Source organism: Thermobia domestica, chromosome 4 (genome assembly GCF_964235325.1).
Source record: "Thermobia domestica chromosome 4, izTheDome1.hap1.1, whole genome shotgun sequence".
Classification (NCBI taxonomy): Eukaryota; Metazoa; Arthropoda; class Insecta; order Zygentoma; family Lepismatidae; genus Thermobia; species Thermobia domestica.
In genome coordinates, this window is record NC_137457.1 from 7621172 (window position 1) to 7636845 (window position 15674).

The 15674-nt window shown below is 31.0% G+C and overlaps 1 protein-coding gene across 40 annotated transcripts in view; it reads left to right on the forward strand.

The window, feature by feature from the left end:
• Positions 1-15674, forward strand: part of LOC145683699 (uncharacterized) — a 606036-nt gene that overhangs the window by 208226 nt on the left and 382136 nt on the right. For 37 of the 40 annotated variants that reach the window (XM_081755114.1, XM_081755113.1, XM_081755079.1 and 34 more), the window contains 3 exons: positions 2273-2308; positions 9960-10001; positions 11712-11750. The exons of the other annotated variants lie outside the window; for them this stretch is intronic. In XM_081755114.1, the coding sequence (XP_081611240.1) occupies positions 2273-2308; positions 9960-10001; positions 11712-11750 (117 nt within the window). The remainder of the gene's footprint in view (positions 1-2272; positions 2309-9959; positions 10002-11711; positions 11751-15674) is intronic. 40 annotated transcript variants of the gene reach the window in all.

Consider the following 15674-nt stretch of genomic DNA (forward strand, 5'->3'; position numbering starts at 1 on the left):
GGCTTATGCATATGCGTATATGATCGGCTTGGAGAACTAAACGAAAACATAGGTTCGTAACTTTAGAGAAAACTGCCGAAGAAAGTTCAATATCCTTATATGATGATTGTCAATGGCACATAATAAATAAACATTCATTGCTCTTACAAGTGCATTGGAGAACTTAATGAACCCATATTATATTGTTTGGCCGGATGTGAACAAATTTTACCTTATAACACAATCTTGGTTATGCATCGAATAAAGGTTATCTTTTGGATTCAGCACATTTGTGTGGATATCCAAATTTCAAGTTTGTTTCACATTTAGATGAAAAATAGCACATACTTATAACTGATAGTTTTTTATCCGATAGTAAAAGGGTAACCAAGAAAGTTCTGTCTGTTTTGGTGGAGGTCAGTCATCAATTGGCCTTCACAGCGTGAGTTGAATGGAAAAGAAGATAAGGTAAATGTCAGTTCTAGGTGAAGGAATATCAAACGTTTTACCTGCTTGTGGCAGTGCCTGAACTTGCGTAAAGGCAAAGTGAAAATGAGACCTCCACAGATCTTCATAAGGGCGTGTATGCTGCACGAGTTTAAATTGGCATAAGTTCCGATGAAGCGGAGTGGAAGGTATGCCAGGCCTTCGGTGAGAGTGTCATGACTGCGCGGACTGTGCAGCGGTGATTTAAGAAGCTTAAGGTCGGTAACGAAATACTCGAATATACACCACATGCCGGAAGTCCAACACATGTACAAAAATGAAAATTTTCAGATAGCAATTGAGGCCAGATATGTGACAAACTAGGACTGCAATTCAGTGGGAGTGGAAAAATCATTCGGGATCACGTAGAGCCAGCACTTCTAAATGACAAAGTGGTCCTTCTGTTACAGAGGGCGATAACTTCCACATGGCTAGAATGACCCTGGACTCCATTCTACGCGTTCGGTGGGAAACACTATCGCATGCTTCACATTTCCCAGACATTGAACCGTCCGATTATCACTTCCATTCTTTCGGCAATAGCCCTTATAGGATGCCAGTTCAAATCCTTTGTAGAAATGCTAAATGTACTTGATACTTTCTTCGCGTCACGGCCCAACAAGTTCTGCAGTGATGGAATCCATGAACTTCCAGAACGTTGCTAAAAGGTAGTCGATTCTTATGGGGGTTATCTTAGATCTTCCATGTACATGTTAAGTGACATATCGCTTCTCTAAGATGGTGAGTGAAAAGCGACATAACTTTGTTGGTTACCTTAATAAAAGTTTATATTAGATATGACTCGCTTTCCAAATTAATTTTGATTTTAATAATTTAACATTTAAAACAAATATTATTAACCTACTAATCGTTCATTTTATGAATAAGAATTAAATTATGCAAATAAATATCATTTAATTAGTAAAATATGTACACTCATATCCAAAATGATTGCCGCATATCTATAGCTGTCTTCTTGTAAGAATATAATTTGATAATGATCTTGCAGGTACATTTAATACTGGCACTATGTGTATAATCGAGAAATGTATATTTGTGGTAAATTTCATAGGAAAATAATTCTAAATACGAAAATTAGAATGAGTAAAACAAAATGTTGCTAAATGGACAAGAAAGTTTTATTTTCATTTTATTGTTCTTATTTACTGCTCTTTTAATATGAAATTTTCCACATACATGTTGTTTTGCCGATTATACAAATACTAACATTATAAGAAATACCGGGCGAATTCGTTATCAAATTATATTCCTACAAAAATATATTTATAGACAGGCGACAATAATTTTGGACATGAGTGTAAATCTATAAATAATATTAATTTTTCAAGTAGATTACCCTTATAATTCTGTGTATTTTTGAATATCAGAGCAAATATTGATAATGTTTAATAATTTTTCTATATTCATATGTATACGGAGATTATCTTAACATAGTTTTACATAATGTTGAGAATGAAGAGTATTCCACACTTGATGATCTTACTGGCTTAATGGATATCGAAATATGCTTATTTGTCTCTATTGAACCTTTTTCATCACCGAGATGCTTAAAAACTTATAGAACAGTTATTAATATTATGACAAAGTAAATCAATTACACACCATAATATTTTTCAATTATTTCAGGTTACCATATGTGATATAATTCGCTATTTATTTCTCTGTTTAAATTACATATAAAAATATGGTGAAAACACTTAAGAAGGTGAACTAACTTTACTGTAGATGTTATTAGGAGCATAGAACTGTATAATATTTACTATGTAACTATTTGTATTGAATTCAGGAACATCATCGCCTAGCAGTCCACCCGGTTTTGAAGGTAAGATGATAGTGAATTTCAAAAATATTTAAAATTCTGAATTATTATTTTTATCAGGAACTACAAATATCATACTTGTCCAGTCAACAGGTAGATTCTGATTGCATAAAGTGAGGTAGTTTTAAAAACTTGATAAAAGTGTGTATTATGATTTAAAAACATACTAAATTTGCAACTTCGTTAGATTTCCGCTTTCTCCGTCATCATGGTAAGATGGCGTCTACAGCAAAATCTTGTTAAAGTAGCATGATATTATTTTTTAAAACAAACAACGCTTTTACCTTAGATTATAGCGCTGAATATGTTATTACCGAAAACAAGGTGCATAGAATTTGCTACAATTTTGGTTTTATACATTTTTCTCGTAGAATCAATAATTTCGATGAAACAGTCCAAGAAAATTGACATTTTTTATCTGTACCTATAAAAGTTAATTTTTAGTATTTATGTCATTTATTTTCTCCTTCCCATATCTCGTACTCCACTGGGCTTCATTCCATTTTCTTATCGCTCTCCTTTTCTCACTTTCTAATCCTTCTATTCCTTTCAGCTTCTTTACTGTGTTTATATATTGCGTCTTTCTCTCTTTTCAGTCTGGCATTCTGGTATTTTTGTCTCTTTTCTGTTTCCCCTACGTACTTCATATTCCATTGTTTACAATTAACTTGATACCCTACTCCTTCCTCTTTTGATCTTATCTTATTTTTCTTTCTTTTCCTTTCATTTGTCTTTCGCTATGTAAATTATCCTCTTACTTCCTTTTCTGTAAGTTTTAATCTCATCCTTCCTCAACAGGTTCTTCAGAACATCTGTTTTCTCACCTAAACTATCAATTTCCAGCAGTTCATTTCTTATTTCTCTGCTTCTTGTCTTTTCTTCCTTATTTTCTTTCTTTTAAATCTCTTCTGTATTCGTTTCCTTTAATAACTGGCACAGTACAATATTCTTTCTTTCTTCGTTCGTTTCTTTAATTTTTCTCCTCTTTCTCATGTGCTATATAAAATATTTTAACAATTTCTCTAACTGTCTCTTAGCTCCCAAGGCATTCATCTTCATTCCGACAAAATATTATAAACGTTTGTTCTTCATTAACATTTTGTTCTTTTCTGCTCATTGCGATCTCTGTCTTCTACTTCTTTAGTTCTCCTTCTTATTGTGTCCCACATGAGCGAATTTCTGCTTTCTTAATCAACTTTTTGTATCTCACTGATTGATACATTTTCGGTGTAGTGTTCTCTTCCACACACATCCTTAAGAACACTATCTGCTGCCTTTTGGATATATCCTTCCTGCGTATGCCCTTGAACCTGCGTATTCCACTTTTCAGCGTCGGAGGTACTTCAGCTTGTTAATTATTCATTGTGGCTTTGGAAAATTGAAAATTGCTAATAAAACTCCAACCTACCAAACCAGTATATAAATTTTAAGTGTGTATATATATATGTGTGTTACAGTTTCATCTATGTAACATAGCCTTCCTCAGACACATTATGAGAGAAATAAACGTGTTTTCTATAAATATAAATGAATATAAAAAGAGATGTTAAAAATATTTACATGAAATATGCTCAAACGCGGACAGATAAAGAAAGAATAAACTCAAATAACGTAAAAAAAGGGTTACATTCTTAAATTTTCACGTTTCCAGTGTAAAGGGGCTAAAATGCACCTCTCATTTCCTGATTTGGAGCTTAGAAGCCAATGTTGTGTAAACATTATTCACTGTAATATATATTATTAACTACATTTTCTACAGAAACATTGTCAATTTTTCTTCTGTTTGTGAGTTCCTCTAAACTCCAGTAGTCGTTCCGATGTTCGTATGATTTCATCGATTCCATTACCACAACATCCTAAATAAATACAAAAAGTTTTGCAAACAATAGATCTGTATTAATTATTTTGGAGTAGGCCTACTGCCGATACCACGTTAGAAATCCACCGCAGTTTTTACTTCCAAAGGTGTCGTCGAAATGAGATTATTGCAACAAACTATGGAAGGAAAATTGCAAAATGTGGCAAATATGAAAGCGAAGTGGTGTGGACAAAGGAAAAAACAGCATAATCTGCTGGATACAGAAAATTAACAACATAAAAACTTTTTAAAGAAATGTGTATATTGTGATTAGGTCAATTTCCTAGGACTCTTTCATCTAAACTGTTGATTCTAGGAGAAAAATGTATAAGATTTTAATCGTAGCAAATTTATGTTCTTTGTTTTCAATAATAACATATTTTGCGCTGGAATGTACGTTAACCAAGTTATTTGTAAAAAAAAAACTTATTATCATGCTATTTTGGGAAGATTCTATTTCAGGCGTCATTTTATCATGATGGCGGCGTCAGCAGAAATCCGACGAAGTTGCAAATTTAGTATGTTATTTAGAACATCTTAAATCACACTTTTATCAAGTTCCTGAAAGAACCTCAATTAATGCAATCAGCACCCACATTTTGGTATCTATTGACTGAACTATACTCGTAATAACGAATGAAACATATTACCGAATTTGCATTTATTTTTCAATTTTTTACCTTCTAGGTACCAATGTCTACCATTTTTATTATCTTTTTAACAAATTTGTATAGTTTTGTAACATTTTGGCAATAAATATAAAAGTGATTGTTAAGAACAAAGATCTTAAAAGTGTTCTAAATATGATAGAATATAGTAGGCGTCGAAAGTGAAATATAAAACATGTATTGTGGATGTGTGTTAATAACATGATAATACAATAGACCGATATATTATAGAAGGCGCGCTCAGACAATTGTCAGTCAGGAGACGTTGAATTTAACATAAAGAAACCGTCATAAAGTTTGTGGTTTCTCCGGAAGAAGAAACAACTAAACGTTGCCATACGTAGTGCCTTGCTTTCCCTCGACCTCTTTTCACTCTCCCGCCCTTTCTCTTCCATCCATGTGTCTAACAATGTTTGTGTGTTTGGGGGCGTCTTGTGTCAAGGAAAGAGGATCATTGACAAATACATTTCGACAGTTTGGGTTCAGTTTACAGGCTGGCTGTTACTTTTCAAGGCAGAGAAAAAAATAGTATGAAAAAAACTCGCACGAAGGGCGGCATCTGTTTGTCAGCAAGTGGCTGTGTTTAAAGCGCATATACTATACATTCTTCTCATGGATACGATAGGAAAATGATCATGAAGATTTTCTGAGCTCTCTGTAATTAAGAAAGCAGGATTCAGTAAAACAATCATAAAAGTTCACTAACTATACACTAAGCGATTTTTAAATTAAAAATGAGGTGGATATAGAAATTACGAATTTTTTGAACTTGGAATACAATTTAAATATATTCGGAGTCTGTCCCAAGGAATATTAAAATAAAGATCGTTATTTTGGCAAGGGACAATTTGTTGGAACCTTATATAAACTGAAATAGTCATTTAAGTAAGTTTATTTTCTTTAATTTATAATATCGTTAAGCATGGTATTTATTTCATATCTTAGATATGAGATTGCCATCGTTACTGGCTGGGATATATCACGTACCATTCATTAGTTTTGCTCGCTGTGAATGACTTATTTATTTGTTTATTTATTTATTTATTTACAAAGATAATTCCAGATACAAGTGATAGCCAAATTTAGCTGGAATATGTAACAAATCTAAGAGATGATAATATAAGATAATAATAATAATAATAATAATAATAATAATAATAATAATAATAATAATAATAATAATAGTAAATAACAATATGCAGTAATAACAAGAATGTTGACAATAACTGACTAGAATTTATCCATTAAAATGACGTCATAGTGCAGAGTTATATGCACTTTCAAAATTAAATACATGAAAGCGTGTGTTAGGAAGCCTGCAGAACAGTAAGGGTTGAACTATTGACAGTCTAGGTCGTCCTAAATAAAAATGCGTGTTACGAGTTTGTCTGAATAGAATTCATAAACACAGTTCTGAGAGTAAAGTTTCTGAATGGCCATGCGTGAGTTCATCGAAATACTTGAGATCGCTGATTTTATGTTGGGTAGTTGAATAGTTAGTGTTCTAACAAATCGTGTTTTGCCACCGCATGCGTACGGGGTACTCTGAAACGTACTATTGCCAGGAAGAAGTTGAGAACAGAGTTTTCCCAGGATAGGTTTTTAGGAGTTTCCATTCTCTAGATAGGTGAACAATATTTCAATTTAAGGGAAAGTATTACCTTGTAGAATGTTGCTAAGGAAGAGAGGTTCCTGATCTCTGTTAATCTCTACAAAAGTCCTTGAAAACGCATGGATTGTTTAGTGATAGCGTCTATATGTACTATGAAAGTCACTTTTATGGCAAAAGTAACTTCAAGATATTTATGACTATTGACTCTCGTGATGGGTGAACCATTTATGTTGTATGAGGTGTGTATATTATTTTCTTTAGGGAAAATGTAATAGATCTACGCTTATCGGGACTTACTTTTAAGAGCCATGTTTTACACCAAGCGGAAAAATTATCTATGCCGTTTTGAAGTAGGTCGGAATCTCTGTACTGTTGACTTCCCTGAAGACTTTACAGTCGTCTGCATATAACAAAATTCTGCTGGATGTCGAGTTGAAACAATTAGCAAGGTCATCCATATACAATATGAATTAGAGTGGACCAAGTACACTACCCTATGCTAATCTGAATGTTATAGGCAGCGGGTTAGAAATTGATCCCTCCGAGACAACTCTCTGGTTGTGACTTTGTAGGCAGCTAGTCAGTAAGGATAAGAGTAACCCACGAATAACGAATCCATTGGAGATTTTGCAAGTTAGATAAGAATGGTTAAAAGAATCAAAAGCGTTAGATAAATCGAAATAGACTGTGTCAAATTGTACATTGTTGGATATACTATTTATAGCATGATTAAGCATGTTACTTAGGTTAGTAAGACAAGAGCCATTGGATACAAAACCATGTTGAGCTGTGTTTATATAGGGAGAGGTGAATTTAAGAAGTCTGTGTTTAATAATTTTTGTTCGCAGACGATGAATATATATGAAAGAACCAAAATAGGCCTATAGAATGACACGTGATCTTTCGATACGGATTTATAGGTGGGGAGGATACGGTCTTTTTTCCAAGAGGATGTAAAATTTTTTCTGTTAAACTCCTGTTGAAAATGAGCGAGAACAAAAAAGAAATAATAGATGCTGTGGAAGACCAAGCTTTATTGTCAGCGCCTGAGGTTCTCTTAAGCGAGAGGGACAATAAGAATAACTCAACCTTGGAAAAAGTGGTAGATATATGAGATAATGTGAACGAACAAACAGTGGCAAAGTGGATGATGTAATTACATTAGAGAATTTGTTACAAAAAATCATTAAAAATTTATGTTCTTTTATCATCTTCTGCACTTGAGTTGTCATTGTGCATCACAAGTGGTATGTTACTGTAGTTAGTTCTTATCACCTCAGTTGTAGCTGAAGCAGAGTCTGCTTAAGCACATTGTGTACAAAGTTGATCATTTTTTGTACAGAACATGTACAAAGTTCAAATGTACGTGGCTGCTTGCGCCCAGAGCATATTTCAACAACGGTAACCCACGAAATGCTACGCGAAATGCAATACAGAATTTGATAATAACGACTATAAATGACAATGCATTAATTCCTGTTTCGTGGGCCATTCACTGCATGTGTGTCATCATTTATTTCGTGTACAACTATGCTTTTTAAATGTTAAATACTGTTGCAGATATGTATGCACTATCTTGATGTTATTACGATCCTACAATGTTTATATGATCATGCTAGATTGCCTTAGCCTCTTTTATTACTCTTCATAGCATGTCATTATTACTGTAAACAGAAATGATTGCGAACTTACTTGACGCATTTTCGTAGGCCCTATATTCACCAGCAATTTCTGAACGACCCGTGGAATAAAATAAGAACTGTATAATAAAACAGTTGTTGTGTCATATATCGAAATATGCAATCATCCTTAATTCAGGGCCATTACAGACATCCAACTGATCCATGAAAGATAGCGTCTGATGGCACCCTCCTGTTTATCTTCATCGTCTTGATTTATGAGATACTGAGCACTTGGGCATGAGTCTTACGCTGACATATCTAAAGTCTTTCAGGTTTGTCGTTTTACAGTTTCAGTGAAATACAGAATTTCATTTAGGTGATGGTATAACTTGTAACATTCAACGACGGTTACCTTGCACCATATATTTCGGTTTTGTCTTACAATTTGTGTAATGGCCAATTATTCGGAGGTCAGAACAACACAGGTTCTCATTCCATAGCGATTAACAAACGTGATGGCATCTTTCTTTGCGAACAGTTACAGTTTATCATGCAATGTGGTCATAAGTATAACTTAAGTTCAAATGTGCAAAGATTCAACCTCTTAAATACCTTGTACCTATACATTTGTTCACTCCTAATTAACCCTATTCTAACAAATTAATATCCACCATTTTCAGTTCAGCAAACATATCTTGTATGCCTGCTTCTGCTGTTGCTTAGACATCGAAAAAGTGACAATACATCTGAATTTTCATTTGTATATTTTACGTTCAGAACGTAACTGAATAAAGTGAATTAACGACAATTTTGAGAAAATGGTAACATATTATCTTTATGGGACGCAAGGACATAGAAATCATAAGAATCTTTATAATTTTATAAGAGTAATTTGAAATACTTTGACGTGATTAAAGAATTTAATCGTTGAAAGGAACTTCAGATATGGATTTTAATTATGGTATACGTTCAAATTTACCGGATATGAGTGTGAATTCTTCGTTCACAGAACACATCATATATATAACAAGTGGTGGAGTTGAAGTGATATTGTTTTGATGAAATTGTACTGAAATAAATTTGAAGGAACCTTTGCAATTGAAATATAATTAAAATATAAATTCAAATTACAACAAAATTTGAGATACATGACAAATAGAGAAACTTATATTCAGAATAAAATTTTCATTTGCAGTAACTACTTACATAATTAATACACTGTCATTTGTCCATGAGATAAAGAAGAGTAATTATGTAAGTCTACAGTTTGGAAATGATTTTTAAAGTTGCATTAATTAAACGTTTTAAAATAATAGTTTCCACATGTCATTTTAATTAAAATGATTGCTCTTCTTATTAAAGATTATTAAGCATGACATGGTATGAAATGTGAATATTTTGAAAAATTGAAAATAAGTAATTATTCCTGCAAAGAGGAATCTTAACTTTTAAAAATAATGTAGGTTTTCATATGTTTCTAGAATATTATATGTAAGTATTTTCTTCAAATTTAGAAGTTTGGGTACACAGTATAAATTCTAATGGTAATTTTTATATCGTTAAAATTGTACATATGTCAGACATATTACGAGTTTGTTTTCTGGTTTTATACTCTTCGAGTAACTAAATTTGAAAATTAAGTTTTATCAAAATGTGATAATAGACTTTTTATGATACAATGAAATGTATGATACAAATATCCTCTGCACTCTTGGGCTACATGGTTGAATTTCTAGATTTCTTATAAGTACATGAAGCATCATATTTAGGTATTGATAATTATTTAGTTACTGTTCCACAATTTGTAAATTTAGAATATTTCGTACATAAACCATAGATATTTCAACATGCATCTATTAGATATAAAGTCTGTAATATATTTTATTGCATATAGTTGGATCAACGCCGAAACCTGTGGGACCAACACCAATAGAAGGTACGCAAGGTTTGCATCTGTAAATGTATGCTTCTTTTAAAACTGAACGTTTCAGCCTTATTTTAAATCTAAATGCTTAATTTAAATTGTGTCAAATACTAATATAAAAGCTATTAATTTGAATTCCAAATAGTGTAAATATTTTTAAAATGGTAACTTAACGATTTTGTGCATACCAAATTTCTAATTACACCAAGTAAGTTCAAATCTAACTCTTTAAGAGAAATATAATGCTTTTATAAATACAAATGATACAGTATATAACAGTATATAACCTTAGTTTTAAAGTCTTCCATCGGTACGTTCCTAAAACATATGTAATTACCATATATATATATATATATATATATATATATATATATATATATATATATATATATATATATATATGTAACCTATATATATGTGTATATATAGTTAGTTTAGCTATTTGTTAGTTCAAGATGTAAGTATATAAATTTGAAAGTTAAACAATTCGTTGACATTCTAAATCAAGTGAACTAAATTGTATAATGATTTTCTTAGAAAGGTTTAACACTTCGTAGATACTTATGATAAATCGGTATTTACTATGGACTTTTCTAGAGTATGTATAATAAATGTCTCATCACTGGTAGATGGCAAATAAATACTTAGAAATAACTCTTTATGGCAAAGGAAGTAAATTGTTTCTCTTATATGAAAGATGTTTCTCCTCCTACAACTATTTACCAACACACGAAATAAAAAAATGGAGGTAAATAGATTTATCTAAAAGTTTGAAACAGCCCTGATACTATTCATCAAAATACACTTGAACGAGTTTTCCAAGAAATAGTATTTCATATATTTCCTAAATTTGTCAAGTACACAAATCAAGTGTTTCACCAAACAACGAACATTACTTGCTTAATTGAAAACATTATATTACTCTGATTGACTATTGTGAACAACTGGTTATAAATAAACTCGAATTGACTTTTCTGTGGAGTATAAGTATATTTGCGGATGAAGTTCAAAATTTGTCTTTCTTTCTGTGTGTGCTGCATATCTTCATACTTTATAATATGCACACTCGCAAAGAGAAAAGTGAATGATGAATCCTTTTCTAGCAATTCCCAAGTGCTTGTTTCGCTGACATGTGACATGTTGAATGCTCTCTAGTATATACTATTCTTCATAAGAAAGTCATATTTCGTTAAATCTGTTTACTATGTTTTGGTTGATACATATTTGCAACCAACAGGATAAACCTTTTCTCAATATTTAACCAAGATATATTACTGCTCTGCTAATTGAATTTATATTCTTAACACCTTGACGTACATGTTTTGAGACTTTACATTAATTAACCTCACACCTCTTTATCTGAATATTTCAACTGTCTTTAGATGCTTATTTAAAAGTCTATATTCTATTATTAATTGAAACTGACAACTGTGAAAAGAATGTAAATGACTTGAACATTTACAAGATTCCAATGAGTCCTTTTAGAATTTTGAAACATTTTCTTTTATTTTTTGGAGAGAAGCTTAGTAAATGAATCGATATAGGTCTTTGCTTTCACCACCCATTCTGCATGCGTTTCTTATAGGTAATAGAAAATACAACCATAGTTGCATCTTGAACTAGTTGGTACAAAATTAATAATAAATAATGAACGAGGTAAACTTAATGGAATGTTTAACCTTAAATAATTTCTTAAATAATATAAGAATATTTTATGTTCAGGACCATCACCTCCACCCAGTGGTTCCCCAAGCACAGAAGGTAAGTTAAAGCAAATTTTAAACAATATTCACTCATAATAAGAGTTTTGAAAAGGCAGATTGCAATATAAATCGGTAGTTTTTAAAAGGTCATGAGTCAGAAAAGCAAATCTTCGAAGAAACTGTTTAATTTTTGAAAATCCTTATAGACATGAATTGATGGACCACTGTTTGATGGGTAGTTTTCTTGTCGTTGTACGAAATGAGCAATTCTTTTCGAGCAAACGATGTTCCAAAATGTTGGACTGAAGGAAACTTGTCATTCTCTTGCTCATGCCCTTGTCAAACATACTGATTCGTACATTATTAGTTTAAACAAATAAAATCTTATAAAACGTATTACTTTCGTACTCCTGCAATATAATTTCGATAAATGTATCATTCAATAGGTATATATTTAAAAGAAGAACTTGCAGTTACATTTACATTTTAAACAAGATCATTAGTTAGTTCATTATACAATGATTTTTAATCGTTTAATTTATTGCAACATTTGAAAAAGGTAAAGGTGGTATATATAAAAGAAATATCCTTATTAAGAGGATCATCTGGTGTCTATGTAGGGTACTAGATATTCTCAAATAAATTATCCATTATAAAAATGAAGAAATAACAGCGAAAAGTAAGGAATCATTGAAACGGATTTTGAACTGAAGTGGTAAACTGAAAGCATAAACAGTGATAATTAATTGTAAATAGTACGGATAATACTAAATAATTAGTGTAGTCATTCACTGAGCAATCATTAGGTATTGTCTATGTTAGGTGGTATCTTCCAAAATATTTGGTGAAGTGATCTAATATAATGTATTTTATAATCAATCTTGGTAAGCTTGGACAAAATAATTGTTTAGGTTGTAAATCTAACAAATTATATGAGAAATATAATGTTATTGAAAACTTAACCATCAAATATTTATCAGTTGTTTAACGTAAGTTACCAAGGAATTTACACCTTTATGCAATAAATGAATTAGTTTGAATAAAATATATAAAAATGTGTAATGTATCACACTTCGAACAGTAAGTATGAATTCGTATTTGTTATTAGTTGTTTCATTGTTACGGGTTTTACGAATACTTATTCCGGTGTTAAATGCCTAAACTTTCGTCTAGTAGTTTCCAACCATTTCCCAAGATCTTTCTTTTACAACTTAATATTTTTTGAGGCTTTTTAAATTGTGGGTACTATTTAGTTGTACAAACAAGTCAAGATATTAATTTCAGTTTGCTTTTTTAACAGTAAATTTCGTGGTATTGTTTATATACGCACTATTTTTATAAAATTCAAAAAGACTAAATCCAACCATATTTATTAATGTTATAGTACAGCCATATAATAATATATTAATGAGTTGTACAAAGAAATATTAACATATTAATTATTTTAGTTGCATGTACGTTCTTCTTTCTACCATTTCTTTGCGTAATGTACAGAATTACCATTGTTGTCCTTCTCTAAAGCACATTATTTGTTTGGTAACATAGTACGTCTGTCTTGAGTATGTCCATTAAGCGTTAACATATTTTCAGTTCATTTATATGTAGTAAAGTTTTGCTTACAATTTATAGATTGACATTCTGTAGATACTATATGGAATACGGAAATCAGTTGTTTACAAAAAATCAGGATAGATCTTATAAAATAGGAAAAATGCGATGAAGCCTTAATAATTTTTTCCAATTTAGTGGGAAACAGACCATATATTTTAGAGAAGTTTGGAAATATTCGTTATTCTCCTTCCGCAGGTTCAAAGAGACCTCACAATAAAATAATAAAATGATGTTCTTACTAATTCTGAATAGAATTAAATTTTTAAACTAAACTGTTTTTAGAGCTTTTTAGTAAGTGTAAACTATGTATTAATAAAGTCCGAAAAATAAAATATACCCTATAAATTTTGTGTTGAATGAACGGAAATTCATATTATACAGTTTGTCTTTCACATTTAGGATTGTTTCAAAGAGAAAAATGAAGATTTGATTGCCTAAATTTTTACTGTCTTCAAAATCAATTACGTAACAAAGTCTGAAGTATCATTTCCAAACATTGTAGATGATATTTCTCTTATTTGCAAAGTAGTATTCGTAACTATTACATGAGCCTAGAAAACCATTTTCTGATGTGATTAATGACAATGGAATGCCCAATCTTTAAACATTGGCTTTCGGGAGAGCTGGGAGCGATTCCTGGAAGGAGCTCATATGGTTCGTATGCCCCGTTGATCAGTGAGCTACGTCTCAAATAGCCTCGCTGCTGTAAGGAATATTAACTCACAATTAACACAACTCAATATTTACTTTGTATTTGCGAAGAAAAATGATAATCTGTAGCATCGATGAAAAAATGCTTGTCAGTTAAAATTCTTCGAAACTAAATGTTTATATAAGTTATTGGTTTTACAATAACTTATATACTGTTTATTTTGGTTTTACAATAAATTTAATACATATCATCGATGTAACTTCAAGTAATACTTTACGACTGTTTTGATATGTTCCCTTTATAAATAGTACATAATTAGCCCCTAGGAATATTAGCGCCGTTATTATTATGTAAGAACATAAAGAAACGTATTATATGCATCTTGTTACAAAAAACCTTTACTCGAAAATAACCACAACAATGAAATAGCCTTTTTACTGTGATCCCACTTTCTACTAATAATATTTCAGCATTTTTGTTCATATTTTATTGTTTTGTATGTCACCTTGGTAAAGTAATAGCTATGAAAATATTGAAATGTTATATTATCTCAACGTTCTAATATATATTAAACATAAAAATATTACTGTAATACACAGTATGGTCAAAAATGCCAAAAAATTAATTATTTAATGCCTACAGCCAAGCCGAACTAATAAGAAACGTTATTATAAAGTCGGTTTCAAACTATTTCTAAGCTAATATTGAACATTTAATTATTGATTCATTTATAACGTTTTTTTAAAAAAATATCCTCCAAAAATTAATCTGCTGTGATCGATTCATTTGCTTAACTCACTAGAAATATAGGTTTTATTTTAAATTACATTAAAGAAAATAAATACTGAAAACTATGTGCATGACAATACTAAAATTTACTCCCAGGATTAACTGGATATAGTTCATTGCGTTAGGTACACCAACTCCTGTAGCAACAGGATGATCATAATTAGAATTTCCAGGAAAATAAAGCTTAGAATTAGCTACCATTTGATCCTATTAATTTTATATACTTTAACTGCAAGAATTTAGTAAGAATATTTACTCAACTATTCTAGTTGATTCTACTAATTCCAGGGACATGGAATTAACAAAGAAATACGACTTTATATTTCAGATTTGTGTCACAACTTTTATTAAACACGGTATTATTATCTTCAAATATTCAATGTTATGAACTTATATTTGACTCATCCAGAGTCAATTTACTCTTCCTCAGTACAAGAGTAGACACAAGCATCTAGGAACGTGTAATGCTTTTCGGACGTACACTGCTCCAAAACATAATTGTGCGCCTGCATTTTTCTAACTTCCTTAACATTGTTAGTTTATTGACAACGCATTTGATATGATAGGATAGGAAGTCGTAAGATAAAATAACGATACTTGCAAAGACAAATTTTCGTGTTACTTAATGTAATCATACTCTCACAACAAAATAATATATTGAGAAATATACAAAACGTTCTTGTTTGTAAAACACACTTTTGGGCAGAAAAATCATAAAAAATCAAGTAGGTTGGTGAAGAATTTTTTTATTTATCCATAGAATTGTAGGAAAATTGTTTTATTTGATTTCCTTAGTCATGAGAGTTGAATTATTTCGTTTGCTGGAATTGAACCTGATTCAAATACCTTCGAATATTTCATTTATTTATGTTTTCTATTTTGTGTATTTTGTGTTTTCTATGTATTACGCGATGATGGGCAACTTTCTAA